Here is an 18,905-nt window from a genome sequence, read left to right as displayed (position 1 = left end):
CCCGATACCCGACCCTAGTGGTTAGCTGGCTAACACTACAAACTAAGGTGTAATATATTTTACAAGTTATGCATAAATTGGGGAATTTTCTCTGGTCCTACTCGAGTGAGTCAGCATCTGAAATCCCTCACTCTGAAGGGCTAGATTAATACTCCCTGGCCCTACATGCAAAGAGTCCCTAGGACACAACTACCCGCACGGGAACGCACAAAATGTAGGGATATGGCTTAAAAGAGGGGGGGGGGGGTTGCCCACATCTGAGGTCCTCTCCAAGGTTTCTCATAGTCAGCATTGTCACTGGCGTCCCACTGGATGTGAATTCTCCCTGCCCACTGGGTGTGAGTTTTCTTTGCCCTTTTGTGGGTTCTTCCGAGGATGTTGTAGTCGTAATGATTTTGAGGATGTTGTAGTCGTAATGATTTGTGCAGTCCTTTGAGACATTTGTGATTTGGGGCTATATAAATAAACATTGATTGATTGATTGATGAAAAGTAGGGCGAGGGGGGGTGTATTGGGACTGGCTCTTAAACTCAAACTAGTATAAATATTGGAGTTTTTATGGCGAAGTGGGGAGATGTTGAATAAGGAAAAAAAATAAAAACAGACGTTAAGATGGTTAAAATTATTTTTGTATGTGGATTTCTTGTGGGTTAGCTCACAAAGACATACCCTGATCTCAAACCACATACAGGCAAGTAAAAACTAAAAAAAAACTCCAGTTAGGGGAAAAGAACAAACCTTGAGAAGGGACCTATTTGTGGGGACTACTCTTCTAGATGTGGATGTAATGAATGTCAAGTTGGTTTATGTTCTATTTATATTTTTAGCACTACTGGGTACTTGGGGAGTCAGATCTCATTTCTCCACCAAGGGTGACATTTTGTTTTGTCTGTAGCCTCGCAAATGTGACATCCTGTGTTGACCTCCACGTACCTGTATAGTGTAGGGTTGTCTGCGTCCCTGTACACAGAAAAAAGAAACATTAGTTACAGTGACACTAAGGAAACTATGTTGCCAACTTCTACTACTAGCAGTTACAGTGCTTTACAAACCTGTACTTCTGACATGCGGTTGGAGAGTCTTTATGGAAAGCTGTGTCCCAACTGAACATGTCTTTGGTGATTGTGTCTGGCTGCCTGTGTCAGTAAATGTCTGCTGGCTTGTTGTAGCTTTCTGTGGAAACACATTTAACAAAGCAGTTTATGAGCATTACTTATGTTCAATATCACTTACACACGAACATTACTGCAACCGTAAGCTAACTAAACCAATGGAGAACAGAATTGTAGGCCAACTTTTTGTAGCTATTCACTGAGCAAAAATGATGTGGAAATTGAAAAAACATTATTATTAAAATGATCAAACCCAGAGATTGTACACTCTTTAGTAAAACACAAAAAAGCCTGATAAAATAATGATGCTACAGTTGTGATCAAAATTATTCAACCCCCACACCATTTTGGTGTTTTAGCAAGTTGGACATTTATTCCGTATTTTGTTTATAGTCATATCAAATAAAGATGCATTAAATAGACACATGCAACTTGAATTACATTACATTTTGTAACATACCAAACAGTGTCATTTCTCTTAATATCTCATTGACAAAATTATTCAACCCCTTGAAGATCATAACTCTTAAGAACAGAATATGAATAAGGTATTTTCAATCAGGTGTTGAAAACACGTGTAGATGTGATTAGAACAATAACGAGCAACAATTAAACTGATTGAAAAAGACTGACGCTCAGCTTCTTGTAGATGGTCAATGGTGTAATTGCAAGATGGTGAAGTCAAGGGAGTGGTCAAAGAAGTCAAGAGGGGAGGTAATTTCTCTTCATAAGAAAGGATATGGTTATAAGAAAATAGCAAAGACATTACACATTCCAAGAGACACAGTTGGGAGCATAATTCGCAAGTTTAAAGCTAAAGGCACAGTGGAAACACTACCTGGGCGTGGTAGAAAGAGGATGCTGTGTGCAACTGCTGTCCGGTATTTGAGGCGTACAGTGGTGAAAAACCCCCGGGTAACAGCTGAGGAACTACAACAGGACATTGCAGAGTGGGGAACGCAGGTTTCGTCACAGACAATAAGGCGCGCACTACGAGATGAAGGCCTCCATGCCAGAACTCCCAGGCGCACACCACTTCTGACTACCAGGCACAGGAAAAATAGACTCCAGTATGCCAAAAATCATCTGGACGAACCCCAAAGGTTTTGGGAAACTGTTCTATGGAGTGATGAGACCAAACTGGAACTCTGGGCCTATGAATAAACGTTATGTCTGGAGGAGAAAAAATGAAACTTACAAAGAGAAGAACACCTTTCCTACTGTTAAGTATGGTGGGGGGTCAATCATGCTCTGGGGCTGTTTCTCTGCCTCAGGTACCGGGAATCTCCAGCCCGTTCAAGGCATTATGAATTCTATTTCCTACCAGGATATATTAGCTGCAAATGTCATGAAGTCAGTGACGAAGCTGAGGCTTGGGAGACGTTGGACCTTCCAACAGGACAACGATCACAAGCATACCTCCAAATCAACATCAGAGTGGTTGCAGAAGAAGGGCTGGAAGACTCTAGAATGGCCTTCACAGTCGCCAGACCTAAATCCTATAGAAAACCTGTGGTGGGACTTGAAGAAGGCAGTTGCAGCACACGAGCCCAAGAATATGAATGAACTGGAGGCCTTTGCCCAAGAGGAATGGTCTAAAATACCTGTAGATGGTTGCAAGAAGCTTGTGTCCGGTTATGTATCACGTTTGAAGGATGTCATTACTGCCAAAGCGTGTTCTACTAAGTACTAAAGATGCATGTAACTAGGGGGTTGAATCATTTTGTCAATGAGATATTAAGAAGAATGTCCTTTTTTGGAAAATACAGTGTTACAATTTAAGTTGCATTTGTCTATTTGACACAACTTTATTTGATATGACTATAAACAAAATACGGAATAAATGTCCAACTTGCTAAAACCCCAAAATTGTGTGGGGGTTGAATAATTTTGATCACAACTGTAACTGTCCATCCATCCATTTTCTTGTCCTTACTGAGATTGCGGGAGTGTTGCAGCCTATCCCAGCTTTGTGTTTACCAAAACCTACACACGGATATCTCATTACCGACTTCACTACACTGCTGCTTTGTTTCTAGCTTGTAAACAATAGCGTAAAGCTACTAAAGTTTAATTTTGTTGTTTATGCATGGTGAAATTGCGTGTGCCCAATGTGTATTTTGGGAGGTTGGTGAAGCAGTTGTTCTACATTAAAAGGCTAAGCTTAAAGTTGCACTACACATTGAGCTAACATTGTTAATTTTACGGGTCCCAAGTGACCAGGACGGGGTTAACAAATAAAAATCGTAGTTGGTGAAGGGGTTTCTTCCTTCCCTAAAAACAAGTAAATACTAACACAGGGCTGAAGCACCAAAGCTGTTCTTTTTCCTTCTGACATCCATCTCTTTGTTCCACAGGTATAAAAATAATGACAACTTTTCCCTGGTTTATATGTTTGTTTAAATATCAAATGGTTGGCTCCCCAATAAAAGGGGAATAGTACAGTTTTATATTTTTTATCCACTCACATTCAAGTCTTTTTTTCCCCAAACTGACATTATTTCAAGTCGAATTGCCTGTTTCCAGGTTATTTGCTGGAATTTTTTAAAGGTATTTCAAATTGTGAAATTAAATACAGTTTTGTTCCTGTGAAATATCGGTGACATGCCACCATAAACATATTGGGCTTTTAACAAAATACACGATCAAAGACGGGTTCACTCAGTTAAGACCAGGGGTCTTAGACATGCGACCCACGGGCCAAACGTGGCTCGAAGGACGTTATTTTGCGGCCCGCAATTTATTATGAGAATTTAATGTAAGCGCGGCCCGCGAGTTTTATATTAATGGCAAATGACAGCGTCATACTTGCTAACCCTCACGATTCTTCAGGGAGACACAAATTTCAGATCGTGCCGTGATGGGATTGCCTTTAGCATCCTCAACAATCTGTACCAACAACATGCCGGTTTAGTAACATGTTGTATTTGGCTTCTGTGGACACACAAGTGACTGCAAGACATACTTCGTCAACAGCCATACAGGTCACACTGAGGGTGGCCGTATAAAGAACTTTAACACTGTTACAAATATGCACCACACTGTGAACCCACAGCCAACAAGAATGACAAACACATTTCGGAAGAACATCCGAACCGTAACACAACAGGTCAAATACCCAGAATCCCATGCAGCACTAATTCTCCCGGGCTCTCCCTTGCCCGCTCGCTCCAGCACTGTTGTAAACAGTCCCGGTGCGGGAGAAGGTCGGTCCGGTAGTTCCCCCCTACACTCCCCCTCGTTGGCCTTTGTGTTATTTGGCTCCAAAACACCCCTGGGTTAGTGGAAAAGCGGCAAATGAGTAAAAGCGACAGAAACATTGCCATCTGTCCGTCAGTAATAAAGTGTCTGATAACATGGACCAATTCAAACGTTATTTGTTTTTTATTGTTTAATTTGCATTGCCTCACAGGATGAACACAACATATATTTTTATATAACTACAGATAACACTGCAGGAGCCGTCACATTTTTGCGCTCGCTATTTCGGTACTTTCCGCCGACCGCCGTGTTGCTGTAGGGAGGAAAAGCGGAACGACACACATTGCGGAAATAACATTATTCTCCGTGCGTCGGCTAAATACCAAAATATTCCAGAACCCCAAACATGTCTTTTTCAAAGCCTGCAGTGAAAAGAAAGGTTAGTGGTGAGCAAAGACAATTCCAGGAAAAGTGGGAGATGCAATATATCTTTGTTGAGCACAGGGGCACCCTGACGTGTCTTATTTGCACAGAGAAAGTTGCGGTGCACAAGGAATACAATTTGAAACGTCATTATACAACAAAACATGTTGAGGAGTATGCAAAATACCAGGGAGATGAGAGAGTGAACCGGGTTGCAAATTATAAAACCAGTCTACTGAGGCAACAAGATTTCTTCAAGGAAGCAACCGAAATAAGCGTTGCAGCAGTCAAAGCTAGCTACATGGTGAGTGAGATGGTTGCTAGGGCGGGAAAGCCATTCAAAGAAGGTGAATTTATTAAAAAGTGCATGTTAAATTTTTTTAAAGAAATCTTTTCTTGCGGCCCAGCCTCACCTACAGTTGTGATCAAAATTATTCAACCCCCACACAATTTTGGGGTTTTAGCAAGTTGGACATTTATTGTGTATTTTGTTTATAGTCATATCAAATAAAGATGTGTCAAATAGACAAATGCAACATAAATTGTAACACTGTATTTTACAAAATACCAAAAAAGGAAATTTTTCTTAATATCTCATTGACAAAATGATTCAACCCCCTAGTTACATGCATCTTTAGTACTTAGTAGAACACTCTTTGGCAGTAATTACATCCTTCAAACGTGATACATAACCGGACACAAGCTTTTTGCAACCATCTCCAGGTATTTTAGCCCAGTCCTCTTGGGCAAAGGCCTCCAGTTCATTCATATTCTTGGGCTTGCGTGCTGCAACTGCCTTCTTCAAGTCCCACCACAGGTTTTCTATAGGATTTAGGTCTGGCAACTGTGAAGGCCACTCCAGAGTCTTCCAGCCCTTCTTCTGCAACCACTCTGATGTTGATTTGGAGGTATGCTTGTGATCGTTGTCCTGTTGGAAGGTCCAACGTCTCCCAAGCCTCAGCTTCGTCACTGACTTCATGACATTTGCAGCTAATATATCCTGGTAAGAAATAGAATTCATAATGCCTTGAACGCGCTGGAGATTCCCGGTACCTGAGGCAGAGAAACAGCCCCAGAGCATGATTGACCCCCCACCATACTTAACAGTAGGCAAGGTGTTCTTCTCTTTGTAAGCTTCATTTTTTCTCCTCCAGGCATAACACTGATTCATAGGCCCAAAGAGTTCCAGTTTTGTCTCATCACTCAGTTTCCCAGTTTAAGGGTTTGTCCAGATGATTTTTGGCATACTGGAGTCTATTTTTCCTGTGCCAGGTAGTCAGAAGTGGGGTGCGCCTGGGAGTTCTGGCATGGAGGCCTTCATCTCGTAGTGCGCGCCTTATTGTCTGTGACGAAACCTGCGTTCCCCCCTCTGCAATGTACTGTTGTAGTTCCTCAGCTGTTACCCGGGGGGTTTTCACCACTATACGCTTCAAATACCGGACAGCAGTTGCACACAGCATCCTCTTTCTACCATGCCCAGGTAGTGTTTCCACTGTGCCTTTAGCTTTAAACTTGCGAATTATGCTCCCAACTGTGTCTCTTGGAATGTGTAATGTCTTAGCTATTTTCTTATATCCATATCCTTTCTTATGAAGAGAAATTACCTCCTCCCTTGATTTCTTTGACCACTCCCTGGACTTCACCATGTTGCAAATACACCATTGACCATCTACAAGAAGCTGAGCGTCACGGTCTTTTTCAATCAGTTTAATTGTTGCTCGTTATGGTTCTAATCACATCTACAGGTGCTTTCAACACCTGATTGAAAAGACCTTATTCAAATTCTGTTCTTAAGAGTTATGATCTTCAAGGGGTTGAATAATTTTGTCAATGAGATACTAAGAGAAATGACACTGTTTGGTATGTTACAAACTATCATGTTGTAATTCAAGTTGTATTTGTCTATTTAATGCATCTTTATTTGACATGACTATAAACAAAATACGGAATAAATGTCCAACTTGCTAAAACACCAAAATTGTGTGGGGGTTGAATAATTTTGATCACAACTGTAGTTTCTGCATCCAGTGGCGCCCAGGTAAATTGAGTTTGAGATCCCTGGTTAAGACAGTACCTAGGGAATTTACAGTAAACAGAAATGAACTATGTGGATGATGTATCTGCATCAAACATCTTATTAGCATTGTTTTTATACTTTAAACCAGTGGTTCTCAACCTTTTTTCAGTGATGTACCCCTTGTGAACATTATTTTAATTCAAGTACCCCCTAATCAGAGCAAAGCATTTTTGGTTGAGAAAAAAAGAGATAAAGAAGTAAAATTCAGCACTGCAGCGCAAGGACACAACGGCAGTGACTAGGATGGCGGAAGTGGGGATCGAACCGGGAAGCCTCAAGTTGCCACTCTACCAACCGAGCTATACCGCCCCAAAATACAGCACTATGTCATCAGTTTCTGATTTATTAAATTGTATAACAGTGCAAAATATTGCTCATTTGTAGTGGTCTTTCTTGAACTATTTTGAAAAAAATATATAAAAAAAAACTAAAAACTTGTTGAAGAATAAATAAGTGATTCAATTATAAATAAAGATTTCTACACATAGAAGTAATCATCAATCAATCAAGAGATCCATCTGGATTCATGAACTTCATTCTAAACATTTCTTTACAAAAAGAGAAATCTTTAAAGGCCTACTGAAATGAGATTTTCTTATTTAAACGGGAATAGCAGGTCCATTCCATGTGTCATACTTGATCATTTCGCGATATTGCCATATTTTTGCTGCAGGGATTTAGTAGAGAAAACAGACGATAAAGTTCGCCACTTTTGATACTTCCTGAAAAAGCCTCGCCTTTACCTGAAGTCGCAGACGATGACGTCACATGTTGATGGCTCCTCATATATTCACATTGATTTTAATGGGAGTCTCCGACAAAAACAGTTATTCGGACCGAGAAAACGACAATTTCCCCATTAATTTGAGCGAGGATGAAAGATTCGTGTTTGAGGATATTGATAGCGACGGACTAGAAAAAAAAAAAAGTGTTAAAAAAAATAACGCGATAGCATTGGGACGTATTCCGATGTTTTTAAACACATTTACTAGGATAGTTCTGGGAAATCCCTTATCTTTCTATTGTGTTGCTAGTGTTTTAGTCAGTTTAATAGTACCTGATTGTCGGAGGGGTGTGTCCACGGCCGGGTGTTGACGCGCAGTATCTCAGGGGAGTCGACGGCAGCTATGGACGGTAAGAACTGACTTTTTAACCACAATTTTCTCACCGAAACCTGCTAGTTGAAATTTGGTCAGGGATTCATGATCCATAGTAAATTTTCACCTCCGGGAATTTTAAACAAGTACCGTAATTTCCGGACTATAAGCCGCTACTTTTTTCCGTCGTTCTGGTCCCTGCGGCTTATACAAAGGTGCGGCTTACGGTAACCAGGGGCGCGCACTACCAAGGATGCGCGAGACCGAGGCAGACATCTGGCGCCAGGTAACGAGAGCAAAACAAAGAGTAGGAGAGCGTCAGCGAGAGTTTGCGCAAAGGAAGTGTTCATGCAAACACCCTCAATATGGAAAACAAACGGAGAAGTGCATATGATGATGCTTTTAAGTTAAAGGCAATCGATCTGGCTGTCAAAGAAGGAAATAGAGCTGTTGCACGTACCCCTGACATCAATGAATCAATGGTGAGACGTTGGAGACGGCAGCATGAAGACTCCACTTTTACTGCCGTGTTACAGGCGAGCACTGTGTATTACTTTGCACCGTTGTATTATTTGTACTCTGCACGAATGCTGTTCGCCATGTCAAAGATATGAAAGTTTGATTGTATGATTGAAAGATTTATTGTTAATAAATGGGACGCTTTGCGTTCCCAAACAGTCATCTCTGTCCCAACAATCCCCTCCGTGGTAGCAGGAACCTCTATATACTACGGTAATTACATATCAAAACGCCTGCAGCTTATAGTCGGGTGCGGCTTATATATGGAGCACTCTGTATTTTCCCCTAAATTTAGCTGGTGCGGCTTATAGTCAGGTGCGCCTTATGGTCCGGAAATTACGGTAATCACCGTGTGTTTGTGTGGCTAAAGGCTAAAGCTTCCCAACTCCATCTTTCTACTGTGACTTCTCTAATTTTAATTGAACAAATTGTAAAAGATTCAGCAACACAATGTCCAAAATACTGTGTAATTATGCAGTTAAAGCAGACGACTTTTACCCGTGTGTGTGCGTAGCGCTCACACTTCCTAAAATCCCGTGACGTCACGCGTGCACGTCATCATTACACGACGTTTTCAAGACGAAACTCCCGGGAAATTTAAAATTGTAATTTAGTAAACTAAAAAGGCCGTATTGGCATGTGTTGCAATGTTAATATTTCATCATTGATATATAAACTATCAGACTGCGTGGTGGGTTTCAGTAGGCCTTTAACATCAATGTTTATGGAACATGTCCACAGAAAATCTATCCGTCAACACTGAATATTGCATTGTTGTATTTTTTTTCTCACAGTTTATGACCTTACATTCATATTTTGTTGAAGTATTATTCAATAAATATATTTTTAAAGTATGTTTGAATTGTTGCTATTTTTACAATATTCTTTTAAAAAAAAACCTCAAGTACCCCAAGGGGTACGCGTACCCCCATTTGAGAACCACTGCTTTAAACTAGACATTTTTTAAGTGCTGTGATGAAATAGCGACTTTTCCAGGGTGTAACCCGCCTTCCGCCCGATTGTAGCTGAGATAGGCACCTTGGCCCCCGCGACCCCTAAGGAAATAAGCGGTAGGAATGGATGGATGTTGTAAGTGATTTTGTCGACTAATAAATTGCGTAAATAACATCTTCATACGTTTATGTCACATATTACGGGCCAAAGTGAACTTAATCATTCTCTCTATGTCGTGTGGGTTTCCACAATAATATATTTTACAAACAGACGCCGCCATTTTAAACACCGCCGTTTGTTGCCACATCACCCAAAACGTAATTCTCTCGACATTTCACATTCGTCATAGAATGTTCATATTCATGAAAATAAACATGTGTAAATTTCACCGTATACTAACCTGAAAAGCAGGTAGATATTGACACAGGAATGAGGCACTGAAGCAATGTTTTTATCTTCCGACATCAGTCCGGCGAGGAGGCGGAAGTGTCCTCAAACATAGAAGTCCGGCGCGCGCGGCAGGCGTCAACACTTTGATTCCGCCAACCCCCCCCCCCACCCCCGTTTCTCCAGTATTAATGTTTTGTTTCACACCAAATAATGTAATAATTACTCCCGGTCCTCACAACGATATTAAACCGTAAACATATTTGGAAAATAAAATACTCCACCATATGACTAAATGATAAAATATCAAAACGCAATTGGTGGTCTAGTTTTAAGTGTACCACACTAACGTGTCATTCTCACATTTCTAACCTACTGTTACTATTTACCGTTTCATTGTCTCCTCCATTGCCATAATTAGTAGACACTGACCCCGCCAATGAAAAATGGAAAATCCATCTTTATACTGCCTCAGGTTTGAGAAGCAGGAATCTTCCAAGTGGTCATTGCGTCACGATATGCTGCTCAACTGACTGCAATACATATTGTGACCAGCAGGTGGTAATGGATAATAAGACGAACAACAGACAGACGGACAGAGCTGCGGGAATGCGGTACCGATATCTGAGTCAGACCAAATGGAGTCGGAAGAGAGGTAAACAGATTGGACTAGAAGGGCGACTGCAAGAAAGGATGGCCAAAGGAATGAGAGAAGACTAAATGTGACAAGAGCTTACGAGGATAATTTGGAAGATGAGAAGATTAAACAAACAGGTATAATAACCAATATACTCAGTATGGATTGAGGACAACACATTATGATTGGTAAATAATCGCCTATTGTTACACCTTCTCTTGTTTGTTTTGATCTGATAAACTCCCTAATCTATTTTGTCCAGACAACTGGAAAAAAACTGCATATTTGTAGATACATATATTCAAAGGTGACTGCATATAAAATATAGTGATTGGAGCATTAACTCATTGTGCAACAAAGTTTGGGCAAGGTGTTTAGGGCACGTCCAACCGGTAGGAGGCCACGAGGAAGACCCAGGACAAGTTGGGAAGACTATGTCTCCAAGCTGGCCTGGGAACGCCTCGGGATCCCCCGGGAAGAGCTGGACGAAGTGGCTGGGGAGAGGAGTCCGGGCTTTTTTGATTGATTGATTGATTGATTGATTGATTGATTGATTGATTGATTGATTGATTGATTGATTGATTGATACCTTTATTAGTAGCTACGTAAAAGTAAAAAACAACTTTATGACAAAAAACAAAATGAAAAACAAAAATAACATTCAAGGGGAACATTATCACAATTGCAGAAGGGTTAAAACCAATAAAAATCAGTTCCCAGTGGCTAGTTTTATTTTTCGAAGTTTTTTTCAAAATTTTACCCATCATGGAATATCCCGAAAAAAGGCTTTAAAGTGCCTGATTTTCGCTATCTGTAAATCCACCCGTCCATTTTCCTGTGACGTCACATAGTGACGCCAATACAAACAAATATGGCGGATAGAACAGCAAGATATAGCGACATTAGCTAGGATTCAGACTTGGATTTCAGCGGTTTAAGCGATTCAACAGATTACGCATGTATTGAAACGGATGGTTGGAATGTGGAGGCAAATAGCAAAAACGAAATTGAAGAAGAAACTGAAGCTATTGAGCGATCCCCTTCCAACCAACGATTGCATCTTTTGACCACTGGACCAACTTAAATATGTCGATTGGTAAGTGTTTGTTTGGCATTAAATGTGAGTGGATGAAAGGCTGGATGCAAATATAGCTACAAATGTACATACAGCTGGCCTAAATAGCATGTTAGCATCAATTAGCTGGCAGTCATGCCGCGACCAAATATGTCTGATTAGCACATGAGTCAATAACATCAACAAAACTCACCTTTGTGATTTCGTTGACTTTATCGTTGGAAATGCATCTGCTTTGAGTCTCGCAGGATATCCACACATCTATGTTGTAGCACCGCTATCGTCGGTAAAATGTGCAAAACAAACGAGGGACTTTCGCATCTTTTGACACTGGTGCAACTTGAACCCATCATTTGGTATGTGTTTGTTTGGCCTTAAATGTGGGTGGAGGGAAAGGCTGGATGCAAATATAGCTACAAATGAGGCATAACAATGCAATATGTACATACAGCTAGCCTAAATAGCATGTTAGCATCGATTAGCATGCCGTGCTAATCGATGCACACGTAAGCCAACTTGAAACCGTCCCTGATTGTATTGTTACACCCCCCGACAACACACCGACGAGGCATGATGTCTCCAAGGTACGTAAAACAGTCGAAAAAAATGGAAAATAACAGAGCTGATTTGACTCGGTGTGTGTAATAAGATTGAGAAAATGGCGGATTGCTTCCCGTTGTATCGTCACGGGTGAAAGGTCATCGCTCCGACAGCGAACAATTGAAAAGCGTTTTAATCGCCAAATTCACCTTTTCAGAGTTTGGAAATTGGTTAAAAAAACATATGGTCTTTTTTCGGCAACATCAAGGTATATATTGACGCTTACATAGGTCTGGTGATAATGTTCCCCTTTAAAGCGACATGGCACATCTTAAAAAGCTCCACTAACTCGCGTGATGACTTTATGAATTTGTTTAATGATCAAATTAGAGAGGAGATAAAAGATAATGCGTCCCAGCTCCAACTGGGTTCTATTAACACAGATACGAATGTATGTACGACGGATATTTTCCTCCTGCGGGATCCTGAGGCGTTACCAGGCCAACCAGGAGACATTGTCTCCCAAACGTGTCCCGGTTCTTTCCTTTCGCATCTTAATGGTCGGACGTGCCCTAAACAACTCCTTAGGGAGGCATCCAGGGTGGCGTCCCGAACCACCTCATCCGGCTCTTCTCGATGTGGAGAAGATGTGGCTTTACATTGAGCTCTGTCCAGATGACACAGCTTCTCACCCTTTCTCTAAGAGAGAACCCCGCCACCCAACAAAAGGAAACTTATTTCGACTGCTTGTTATCATAATCAATGGCCGGATCAAGTTTTGTTTAGTTAGGTTCTGTTAGTTTTGGACTCCCTTAGTTCCTGTTTTGGGCACTTCTGTGTTTGTTTTTGTTACCATGGGTAGTAATTGGTTTCACCTGCCTCTGATTAGTGCGTTCACCTGTTGCCGTGCACTAATCAGAGAGCTATTTATTCACGTTACTCGCCTGTTACATGAGTCTTTACTGTCTCCTAGCCTATGCTAACTGTTAGCTCCGAGTGTGATTGGCACGTGTTTCCTTCAACTTGTTTTTTGTTTTTGGTGCTTCTTTGATTGTTCAAAGAATAAAGCATGCTCCTATCTGCACGTCCTGTCCGGACTAGTCCGTTTGCATCCCGGGGGAACGAACCTCGCAGTAAGATGCGACCCGCACGTGACACTTGTACCCATGATCTTGTCTTTTTGGTCATTACCCAAAGTTCATGACCATAGGTGAGGACAGGAACGTAGATTCAACGGTAAATTGACAGCTTTGCTTAACGGCTAAGCTCCTTCTTCGCCACGATATTTTGATAGAGTGTCCGCGTTACTGAAGACGCCGCACCGATCCACCTGTCGATCTCATGATCTATTCTCCCCTCACTTGAAAAAAAGACTCCGAGACTTCTCAACCTGGGCAAGATCTCCTTCCCAACCCGGAGATTGCACTCCGCCCTTTTACCTGCAAGAAACATGGACTAGGATTTGGAGGTGCTGATTCCCATCCAAGTTGCCTCACACTCGGCTGTGAGCCGATCCAGTGAGATTTGAAGACCTTGGCCAGATGAAGCCATCAGGAGCGCATCATCTGGGCTGAAGACCTTGGCCAGATGAAGCCATCAGGACCACATCATCTGCAAAAAGCAGAGACCTAATCCTGCAGCCAACAAACCGAATCCCCTCGACGCCCTGACTGCGCCTAGACATTCTGTCAATAAAAGTTATGAACAGAATCTGTGACAAAGGGCAGCCCTGGCGGAGTCCAATTCGCACTGGAAACGGATTTTACTTACTGCGAGCAACACGGACCAAGCTCTTGACACCAATCATACAGGCAGCGGACCACCCCAATTAGATGGTTCGATACCCCACTCTTTGCACACTCCCCACAAGACTTCCCGAGGGACATGGTCGAAAGGCTTTCTCAAACTCCCAAGCATCCTCAAGGACCTTGTCGATATAGAGTTGGTTCACAGTTTTAAAGTGAAAGGGGCAGGGTAACCTTGAGGCCTAATTGGGAAGAACGGACCCCCGAATCTGAAACCTAGTAATGTTTTGTAACTGGACTTTTATTTTCGTCCCAGAATGTCCATAATGAACACCATGTCCTAACATCAGGGTGTCCACATGTGTTTGCAGTGTAATGCAATGGAGTGTTGCCAACTCCTCAGTAAGGAAAGCAGCTATTGGCTGTCCTAAAAGTGTGTAGAAGACATCATCGCCTATTTACATAATCTATTGTAAACGACACTGTAGGAGAGAGGAATAAATGTGACCTAAAAATGCTAAATGTGATTAGAGCTGCAAATAAACTCTCTTCTGTTGTCTTTTCTTCTTTAAATCTAAATCATTTGTTCTGCATCATTAAATGTTTGAATGTTACATTTGTTCAATAGGTTGGAGGGTTGTGACATTGACGAGCAAACAGAAACTATTGACTGGCTCTTTAGCATGAACTGTGTCAACTCATGAGCCTGTACTCTCTCCTCCAGGGATGGGAATAAAGATTTCCAAAATCATCTGACAAATTTTCAATCCTAAAAAGCGGCTGCACCCGAGTGCACATGGTGCACTTGCCTGCTAGGGGGGTCTGGGGGCATGCTCCCCCATAAAAAAATTGAAATCTATGTTAGCTTAGGATGCATTTCCTGCTATTTTGACTCCAAGTCTAACAATATTCTCCTGACCAATATTTCACATTTATTAGCAAATATTTTCATAAAAATGTATCATTTGATGAAATTTATGTATACAAGTTTACACATATATCAAATTTGTTGGATTAATTGTAAATAAGTTATCTCCATCCATCCATCCATTTCTACCGCTTATTCCCTTTCAGGGTCGCGGGGGGCGCTGGCACCTATCTCAGCTACAATCGGGCGGAAGGCGGGGTACACCCTTGACAAGTCGCCACCTCATCGCAGGGCCAACACAGATAGACAGACAACATTCACACTCACATTCACACACTAGGGCCAATTTAGTGTTGCCAATCAACCTATCCCCAGGTGCATGTCTTTGGAAGTGGGAGGAAGCCGGAGTACCCGGAGGGAACCCACGCAAACTCCAGAGAGAACATGCAAACTCCAGAGAGAAAGATCCCGAGCCTGGATTTGAACCCAGGACTGCAGGACCTTCGTATTGTGAGGCAGACGCATTAACCCCTCTGCCACCGTGAAGCCCAATAAGTTATCTAATTTTATTGAAATGTGATTGTTTTGTGCATTGAGTAGACAAGTAGAAAGGAAACTTGGTGTTGGATTGAATTTAGGTTGACCTACCCACTTAAACGAGGAATTTGCAGATGGGCCAGAGCATCCATCCATTTTCTACCGCTTATTCCCTTTTGGGTTGCGGGGGGCGCTGGCACCTATCTCAGCTACAATCGGGCGGAAGGCGGGGTACACCCTGGACAAGTCGCTACCTCATCGCAGGGCCAACACAGATAGACAGACAACATTCACACTCACATTCACACACTAGGGCCAATTTAGTGTTGCCAATCAACTTATCCCCAGGTGCATGTTTTTGGAAGTGGGAGGAAGCCGGAGTACCCGGAGGGAACCCACGCATTCACGGGGAGAACATGCAAACTCCACACAGAAAGATCCCGAGCCTGGATTTGAACCCAGGACTGCAGGAACTTCGTATTGTGAGGCAGTCGCACTAAACCCTCTGCCACCGTGAAGCCCTGGGCCAGAGCAATGCAGGATATTGCTAATCCTTTTGTTGCTATGTATTTGCCCGTGTTTAGTTCTCACCACAGGGGTTAGGTATCCAGCACAGCTGTAAATCCCCCTCCCTGAGTGCAGCTGTGTGTGCGTGCTTGTACTGAAAGGGCTTCCTTAAATGAATTAAAAAGGCGAGGAGACTGGAGAAAGTTTCAGAGTAAATTAGGAGCCTGTAACTGACAACTTGCTCCAGTTTCTCTCCTCGTACGTGAAAAGCAATCACTGGTTTGTCTTCTATTCTCTGTTTTGGTGTCCTTATAATGTCTCATAGTATTTGACCCTGACAACATTTTTGTACACTTTTGGATTATAGACAAAAATAGGCCTACAAATGGATTAACCAGAATTCTTCTCCGTAAACTCACTTGCCGATTTCGTGTGGGCAAAGCGTGCCACCTTTCCCCGAGATCTATAGTTCACAACGTCCTTGCAATATAGGCACTGAGCATGTCCCGGTTCATCGCACTTTGCAATGAAATCGCTGATCAGTTCGTCTACTTCGACAATATTGGGGTCTGGGGGACGAAGGCCCCCAGCCAGGTCCAGGGCGGTGCCCTGGTGGGGGGACAAGGTGGGCAACGCCCCCGTAGCTCCTGGTTTTTCACCAATTTAACATGCTAAAATGAACAAAGACAGCACCATTTGAAGAAAATATTTTAGTGTTTAAACTAAAGACATGAAAACATCATTAAAAGAACATACATAGCCCAATTATCCTAATGAATCACTGTATATGGTTCAGTCCCAACAGTATTTAGTCACTAATATTTACATCTTGTGTTCATTTCACATCCACAGGTGTCACATTGATCAGTGTTATTATCTACAGTTTATTTACAGTATTACCACATTACTTCAGTTCACTCCGCACATTTACTTGCTGGGAGAGCCCTAACATGAGCTTTCCTTGCAAATTTCTGAGCAGCCTGCATTTTCCTTTTGGTGTCTGCTTTTGTAGCTTCTTTTTTTGGATTTCACTGCCAACTTCTGCCTCTAGTATTATATGCAAATTTATTTTAAATAAATTGTTAACGGGAATCAATAATGCGACTCTTTTAATTTCTGTAATTTCATAATATATTTTCACGTGGCTTTTTGTTTTTAGAAAAAGCCATTTATATTTCGCAAAGCAATTGGTTAAAGGCCTACTGAAACCCACTACTACCCACCACGCAGTCTGATAGTTTATATATCAATGATGAAATATTAACATTGCAACACATGCCAATACGGCCTTTTTAGTTTACTAAATTGCAATTTTAAATTTCCAGGGAATTTTGTCTTGAAAACGTTGTGTAATGATGACGTGTATGCAAGATGTCACAGGTTTTTAGGAAGTATGAGCGCTAAGCACACACACACAGCTTTAACGGCATAATTACACTGTATTTTGGACATCTGTGTTGCTGAATCTTTTGCAATTTGTTCAATTTATATTGGAGAAGTCAAAGTAGCAAAATGGAGTTGGGAAGCTTTAGTCTTTAGCCACAAAAACACACGGTGATTCCTTGTTTAAAATTCCTGGAGGTGAAACTTTACTATGGATCCATGACCAAATGTCAACCAGCAGGTTTCGGTGAGAAAATTGTGGTTAAAAAGTCGCTTCTTACCAGAGAAAAGCTGAGCTTGCCCCGTCCACAGCTGCCGTCGCAGCTGCCGTCAACTCCCCTGAGACACTGCGCGTCAAGACACCCGTGGACACACACCTCCGACTATCAGGTACTATGAAACTAGCAACACAATAGAAAGATAAGGGATTTCCCAGAATTATCCTACTAAATGTGTCTAAAAACATCGTAATCCGTCCCAATGCATTTGCGTTTTTTTTTTTCTAGTTCGTCACTATCAACATCCTCAAACACTAATCTCTCATCCTCGCTCAAATTAATGGGGAAATTTTCCTTTTCTCGGTCCGAATAGCACTCTTTGTTGGAGGCTCCCATTATAAACAATGTGAATATGTGAGTAGCCCCCACACGTGTGACGTCATCGTCTGCGACTTCCGGTAGAGGCAGGGCTTTTGTCTTAGCACCGAAAGTTGCGAACTTTATCGTGGATGTTCTCTACTAAATCCATCCATCCATCTTCTTCCGCTTATCCGAGGTCGGGTCGCAAGGGTAGCAGCCTAAGCAGGAAAGCCCAGACTTCCCTCTCCCCAGCCACTTTGTTTAGCTCTTCCCGGGGGATCCCAAGGCGTTCCCAGGCCAGCCGGGAGACATAGTCTTCCCAACTTGTCCTGGGTCTTCCCCGTGGCCTCCTACCGGTTGGACGTGCCCTAAACACCTCCCTCGGGAGGCGTTCGGGTGGCATCCTGACCAAATGCCCGAACCACCTCATCTGGCTCCTCTCGATGTGGAGGAGCAGCGGCTTTACTTTGAGTTCCTCCCGGATGACAGAGCTTCTCACCCTATCTCATTTCGGCCGCTTGTACCCGTGATCTTATCCTTTCGGTCATGACCCAAAGCTCATGACCATAGGTGAGGATGGGAATGTAGATCGACCGGTAAATTGAGAGCTTTGCCTTCCGGCTCAGCTCCTTCTTCACCACAACGGATCGGTACAACGTCCGCATTACTGAAGACGTCGCACCGATCCGCCTGTCGATCTCATGATCCACTCTTGCCCCACTGGTGAACAGGACTCTTAGGTACTTGAACTCCTCCACTTGGGGCAGGGTCTCCTCCCCAACCCGGAGATGGCACTCCACCCTTTTCCGGGAGAAAACCAAATCTAAATCCTTTCATCAAAAATATGGCAATATCGCGAAATGATCAAGTATGACACATAGAATGGACCTACTATCCCCGTTTGAATAAGAAAACCTAATTTCAGTAGGCCTTTAACATTTAAAACAAACGTGTATTTCGCAAGCAAATATTTTTTAGCTTACCTCATTATTAACTACCCTGTCTGCAACTGAAGTGGGTTGTTTGGGTGGATCTTTCCTCTCAATGTCTACGGCAGTTGTCGATGTAAACAAAGGATGAAGTCCGTAAGGTTTGCTCACTTTTGGTTGCCATCCAAAAGTACCAGCTAGTGAAAAGTTTGTTTTCCTTGCTTAAAGTTGCTTCATATGTTTTTGGCGTTTCGCATGTACTTCCAAAGCCTTGAATCCATTGTCAATATCATCATGACACCACGTGCACAAAACGTTTCCGGGACGATCGATTTT

At 42.3% G+C, this 18,905-nt stretch overlaps 1 protein-coding gene across 10 annotated transcripts in view; it reads right to left on the bottom strand.

The window, feature by feature from the left end:
- LOC133554362 (gastrula zinc finger protein XlCGF57.1-like) overlaps window positions 1-18,905 on the bottom strand; it is a 295,100-nt gene that overhangs the window by 7,569 nt on the left and 268,626 nt on the right. For 2 of the 10 annotated variants that reach the window (XM_061903005.1, XM_061902993.1), the window contains exons 2-3: window positions 1,053-1,173; window positions 934-960 (exon numbers count right to left, since the gene is read on the bottom strand). In XM_061903005.1, the coding sequence (XP_061758989.1) occupies window positions 934-960; window positions 1,053-1,173 (148 nt within the window). Of the gene's footprint in view, window positions 1-933; window positions 961-1,052; window positions 1,174-7,870; window positions 7,939-8,060; window positions 8,079-9,783; window positions 9,909-18,905 lie in introns of those variants that run through there. The other 8 variants (XM_061903002.1, XM_061902998.1, XM_061902999.1 and 5 more) reach the window with 8 other exon arrangements.

Source organism: Nerophis ophidion, linkage group LG06 (assembly GCF_033978795.1).
Source record: "Nerophis ophidion isolate RoL-2023_Sa linkage group LG06, RoL_Noph_v1.0, whole genome shotgun sequence".
Classification (NCBI taxonomy): Eukaryota; Metazoa; Chordata; class Actinopteri; order Syngnathiformes; family Syngnathidae; genus Nerophis; species Nerophis ophidion.
The sequence above is the reverse complement of the archived record's forward strand: the minus strand, read 5'-3'. Positions and strand labels throughout refer to the sequence as shown.